Here is a 6,060-nt window from a genome sequence, read left to right on the forward strand (position 1 = left end):
GCGTCTTATAACGATTCGTATTTTATTATAATTTCCACTTCTGCTAAGGCGGGTGCAGGATTTTCAGAGTGACTTGAAAAACTCGGTAGCCTTCTGGCTTATTTAGAACTCGTCTAATCAGCATTTTTAGTGAGGTTTTTTTTTTAGTTTAGAATAGAGTTCCGAGTGCATTACCGCATCGTACAATTAGGACGAGAGTCACGTATTATTACATCTAATTTCATACGTCAAATATAATTACCAAATGAAATGGACATAAAATATAAGGTATGTTATCGCTGCGTGTGTGATTATGTTCTCTCATGCATGTTTCACACCGGTTTGGAATCGTTTTAATAAAAAAACAAAGTTGAGCGAGACCGACCCATGAATATTTTTCTGGAATTTCGTAAGCTCCAAAAGTAGCGAATATAACATGTGTAGGTTTTAAATATGAACCCTTGAGGTTATCAACATTTGTTCATAGTTTCCAACCTCACATAATTTATAAAACAATGTTGAAATTCCGGTGGGCGACGTGCACCAGATTTTCTCTGGATTTGGTATAAAAAATGCGTTCGGTATAACTGTATGATATTTTTGCAGAATGAATACGAGTTTCTGGATTTGTCGGGGCTAGATGATTCGACCAAAGTAGAAATAAATGTTGCTCTTCATTCGGGTACTGCGACAGAAGTTCTTCAACTACCATGGGATACCGGAGAATTGGAATACTGCGAACCAGAAGTTTTACAATCAGATCCCGAAGTTGCTGCAAACTGGCAAAGCGACGGTAGCCCTTAAACTGCGGAATAGAAATACTGTCATATTAAATTGTTGATCAAATAGTTGATAAAATTTACTTTCAGAACCAGAACAAACTCAGGTAACATATACCGGTGAAATTGGTGACGTATCGGCAGCAACAATTTACCAAACTATGAGAGCTGCACACCTCTATCAGCAGCCGCACCCTCCACGGCAAATGATGACTACAGTTTGTAGCGGCATGTATTTAACCCCACCCTACGAGATAGGCCCCGAGGTTAGCATACACCCCTATGTACCAGATATGGGCTATCCACAGTCTATGTATATCCAGGGAGCAGAGATCCCAGAGGTAACTAATACCAGGGACAATAGAAGACGTCACCATCGTGGACGAGGAAATAAGAGAGACACGAATAACCGCTACATTGAACCCAGTGCCGAAATGGCACCCAGTTATATCCCGACACAAGGCCAGTACCATCGTATACCAAGGAACATGTGTTTCCAACCTATTTACTATCAAACTGAGCACCAGAATCACCCCAGGCAGCGCTCGTTTCATCCACCGCCTGCGATGTATCCCCCCCCGATCTCACACCCTGTTTATCAGCCTGAAGTTTGTCAGCACCCCGGTTCTGGGACACACAATCAGTACACAAGACATACAACTCCCATAGCTGTGCCACCTCGACAGCGTCCAGAACATCCTAAAAATTCTGTTAAACGAGCCAGCGAGCCACCACTCAAAGCTTCCACTACCGCATATGGTCCGCCTCCACTGAGCATTCAGCGTAAACCAGAGGTCTCAAACTCCCCTCAACCAAATATTGACTGTGTTGTCACTACTGTGATATTAAATAACAGTAAGATTGAACACTCGGTTAATAATGAAACTAACGAATGCTCCGCGTCAACTAAATACTCGAGCAATAATAATAATAATAATATCAATCTAAATAATAGTAATAGTAGTGTTAGTAGTAGTAATAGTAACAGTACCAGTAGTAATAGCATTAATAATAACAATAATAATAATAATACAAATAATCAAGTGCCTCGACCTATGAACCTGACGATAGAGCACAATATCGTTGCAACTGTTAACAAAAGTAACGAACTCTCAGAGAAAATGGATGTCCCATACGTAAATATCAACAGCAGTATTCAAGTTAAACAAAAGACAGAGAATAATGTTGAATTAAGAAAGGAAACTGTGACGCACCTTCAAACTATTTCACCAGAAATTGAGCCTAAGGTAATGCCTAAAACTGAATCTAAGGTGATACCTAAAGACAAGGAAGAGGTCAAAGAAAAGGAAACTGTCCAACCGAGTATTCCAGAAACTGTAGAAGCAGTCCAAGAACCTGATATTGCAGCACCACAATCACCGGTACCTCCCACACCTCGTGCAGCACTAGAATCCGCCGTGTCTTGGGCTAGTGTTGTTTTGAAAAAAACAAGCACCGAAACAGTCTCTCCAGGAATTACGAATGGCAAACCTACCGCACGTATCAATCCACTTCCTGTAGATTCAGTTACGGATTCCGAAACATTGCAAAAGTTTCCATTCTCACCCAGCGAAGCGCCTGGTAACCGAAGACATTATGCAAAAAAAGCTAATCATAACACAGAAGCAGCCGGTATTGATGCAGCTGCGTCGTCAAATCGCTTGCAGACAAAAGAAGAATCTAATTCTTCAAATAAATTTGATGATCTTGACGCATACAAAATTGGAGGTGAGATTGTGGAAGTCTATTAAATTATCTGAGATTTATCAAGGCTACTTGTTCAATTTGATTCGATTTTATTACAGAGTTTTTATTAAACTATCAAATGGAAAAACAGACCGTCAGCCTTTTACCTCGTGGGTTGATCAATCGAAGTAATTACTGTTACATCAACAGTATCTTACAGGCACTTCTGGCGTGCCCGCCGTTTTATAATCTTCTCGTCGCTTTACCTTATTCCAAAAGCGCCGCTAGAAATAACGCATCGAACAATTTGACAACTAATTTGTAAGTATATATCCATTCCTACTCGGAAGTTGAGAGTTAAACTAATCTTGAATAATAAAAATCGATAACTTTTCAGGATTAGATTCGTCCACGAATTTTCTCCTCTGTCTGCAGGAGCAAGATTACCTAGAAAGGATAGAGCGCAAAAACGTAGCGATGAAGCCTTAGTTCCAATACAATCTGGCATCGCATTTGAACCCACTTACGTGTATACCATGTTGAAAAATACTTTGTGCGCGAACGTATTTTCTGTTGAGGGACGCCAGGAAGATGCGGAGGAATTTCTTTCTTGTTTGCTCAATGGGATTAGCGACGAAATGCTTGAAGTGCGTATTTTCATTTTTGTATGGTATTCCAATGTAATGAAGTGAAGTTACTTCTTTCGTTTTTCAATCATTTTTGTAGATGATGAAATTAGGAAATAGCGAGAATCCTCCTCCTGCAACTACTATTGAAAATGAATCTGCTCAACCAATTCATGGAGATCAAGAAGAATGGAAGGTATGTATTTCATCCCCGTTTCCGTATAATTTTTATCAATTCACATCTGTTTTAATAAAAAATACAGATCATGGGACCGAAAAATAAAGGATCTATTACACGGTGTACAGAATTTGGTCGAACACCTCTCTCTGATATATTTCGTGGTCAATTAAGGTATAGGGTATCGCGCGCCGGGGATCAATCGACGGATAATGTCCAGCCATTTTTCACCCTGCAACTCGACATTGAGGTACGCACGTTGTAGGAATTCCATGACCTCCGATGAAATTGTTGTTAGTCTGCGTTCATTGATCAAAATATTCTTACCAGAAAGCGGAATCTGTCAAAGGCGCGCTCGAAATATTGGTCGGAAAAGATCAACTGGAAGGAATGACCTGCAGTAAAACAAAACGAGAAATCGAAGCGTGGAAACAAGTTCAACTTGAAGAACTACCGGTCATCCTCATCCTGCATCTAAAATGGTTTGACTATAAACTTGACGGATGTTCAAAGATCTTGAAGAGCGTCGAGTTTCCGATTGATCTTAAAATAGACGCCAGTAAGTTACCAATGAAAATTTTGTGTACCGTTAATCATAAAAACAGAATCAACGGATTCTGACGCTTTGTTATTTTTTTCTTGTTCGTTTGCAGAAATTTTATCAGCGAATGCTTTGAAAAAATTGTCACTGAAACAAAAACAATACAAATTATTTGCTGTGACGTACCACGATGGAAAGGAAGCTACAAAGGGACACTATGTCACAGATGCTTTCCATGTCGGTTACGGATGCTGGGTGAGATACGACGATAGTTCGCTTAAGGGAGTTCCCGAGCATAACGTGTTGAACCCGCAGCCACCTAGAGTGCCATACCTCCTGTATTACAGAAGGTGTGATACGATTGGTAATAATCAGCTTAACAACGACAGGATCCGCTAGTTATTAAATAAGGAATATTGTAGGTAAAACTGCATCTTTTTTCTATCATTTCGATAAACATTTCAACATTTTTCACAATACAATTTATATTTAGCTATCAAATTATTGAATAACTCGTTACTAGATATTATAAAAATTGCCTTAATTTTCTCTATATAATAATCGATGTATAATTTATCAAATTCTTAAATGAACTATTAAGAAAATGAGTACCTGTTTACTCTTTACCAATTCATTTATTCTCCACGGTTTCCCACAAATTATTAACTTCAATTCACTACCTACTTCAGTTTGGAACGAAAGTTTATTTTACAGTCAATGTTCGTATTTATATCTTTGCGAAAACTTATTTGTTATTTTGAATGTCTTGATGTCTTGATATTATTGTGAAGTCAAACAGCAAATTTCAATTGTATTCTTATGGGTATTTGTCATCTGTTTTCCTTTTCAATTGTCAGGCAGCAAAATTTTTTCCCCTGGTTTAAAAGCTGGCATTCCGAGATATGGGCAACTAGCACAGCGGAATGCATCGCCGAGGTAACACTGGAGCAGAAAATGTTTGAAGAATAAACTTCTTGGACAGGTAATTATTATTTCAATTGTAATGAAGTATACTTACACTTCCGCAAGATGATTTTCCTACTTTAGGTACGGTGGTTTCTTCGGCTAGTTCCTCAGCTAATCCACAACTGCAGTCTTTGCATGCCTTACGCTTACCAGATGTGGCGCAGACTGAATATCATCAAAAAATATCGTAACTCAGTGCTTAGGACATTTTTTTTATGATTAAAACATGGCGTCACCTTTTAGAGAAGCGGCCTGAGGTTTCAAAATATCACTTTCTTCCAATAAATCATTCTCGTCAATCAAATCTTCATCCATGGCATCATCGAGTTTCCATACATTTGCAGCTGGTTTTTTCAGCGATAGAGACACAGACGATCCTACCTATAAAGTAGAAAATATTTCGACTGTACAGAGATTATATTTGTGAAATATGATTAGATATGTCTTACCTCGTATTGTGGTTTTTTTGCTGAAACTTGGCACACTTTGATGTCGTCTACTTTATATTGTTGAATAAGAATTTCTTTAGCCTCCGCAGTAATGGATAAACATTCACATCCAGTAGATTCTTCCAAAAGAAATCCATTCATTTTTAACTTGGAAACGATCTCTGAGCATGTTTTCAGATCCTCATGACCAGGTTCTTCAACGGCTGGCTCACGGATGACGAGTCTACCTCCTGGGCTTAGTATACGAAGTAATTCAGCCAGCAACTGATCGTTATGCACGAATGGACGTGCAAAGCCTGATAAGATTTCATCCCTAGATGAACTCTCGTAACTTGCTGTGAGAAATTTAAAATAATAGCACCAAATGATTCTCTTACTACAAGGATCAATAGATAATGAGGTAATCTTAAGAGTTCAATCACTGGTAAATTGTTTTGAGTTATCGGCATGACTTGAAAAAACGCAAAGCAAGTAAAGGACTAGAAACGCTATAACTATTTGCTGTTTTACAGGTCCAAGCATTCCTAATTCATCAGAAACATAAATAACGAACTTACAATCAAAAATTCGGTTTGAATTTTCCAGAGAAGCGCTGCCAGACTTCCCAACCTGATCTCTAACTTTTGATAGTAATTTTTGCACTTCTTCGAACCCCGTGTCAGGCCCCCAAATTATCAATACACGATTCCCTTCAGAAACGGAATTTGCCATGTTTGTAGATAATTTATTGAACGTGGTTGATTGTAGTTAATATTTACGATGACAATGACTGATAGCCTTGAAGCAAACAGCGAAATTGCACCATGTTGCGTTGATTAACAACTTGGAATAAGCTCGTCTACTATAACCGAAAGAT

General features: G+C 38.5%; 2 protein-coding genes across 3 annotated transcripts; one reads left to right on the forward strand and one right to left on the reverse strand.

Annotated features, from left to right (window-relative positions):
* The first annotated feature begins 62 nt into the window (after window positions 1-62).
* Window positions 63-4,528, forward strand: LOC105693706 (ubiquitin carboxyl-terminal hydrolase 10-B). Of its 2 annotated transcripts, XM_020856793.2 has the most exons (10): window positions 63-267; window positions 586-772; window positions 849-1,024; window positions 1,082-2,486; window positions 2,564-2,765; window positions 2,842-3,091; window positions 3,171-3,266; window positions 3,334-3,498; window positions 3,579-3,807; window positions 3,902-4,528. In XM_020856793.2, the coding sequence occupies exons 1-10, from the start codon at window positions 250-252 to the stop codon at window positions 4,186-4,188; spliced, it is 3,015 nt and encodes a 1,004-aa protein (XP_020712452.2). In that variant the 5' UTR covers window positions 63-249; the 3' UTR covers window positions 4,189-4,528. The 2 variants fall into 2 exon arrangements, with proteins under 2 accessions (XP_020712452.2, XP_012269229.2); XM_012413806.3 differs by having other exon boundaries at window positions 64-267; window positions 849-2,486.
* On the reverse strand, window positions 4,405-6,059 carry LOC105693709 (anamorsin homolog). The gene is made up of 5 exons (XM_012413808.3): window positions 5,762-6,059; window positions 5,205-5,539; window positions 4,992-5,136; window positions 4,808-4,920; window positions 4,405-4,731 (listed from the first exon to the last, which is right to left on the reverse strand). Exons 1-5 carry the CDS (start codon window positions 5,913-5,915, stop codon window positions 4,636-4,638), a joined length of 843 nt encoding a protein of 280 aa, XP_012269231.1. The 5' UTR covers window positions 5,916-6,059; the 3' UTR covers window positions 4,405-4,635.
* Window position 6,060: the final 1 nt, after the last annotated feature.

The sequence above is a fragment of the Athalia rosae genome, chromosome 7, assembly GCF_917208135.1.
Source record: "Athalia rosae chromosome 7, iyAthRosa1.1, whole genome shotgun sequence".
NCBI lineage: Eukaryota > Metazoa > Arthropoda > Insecta > Hymenoptera > Athaliidae > Athalia > Athalia rosae.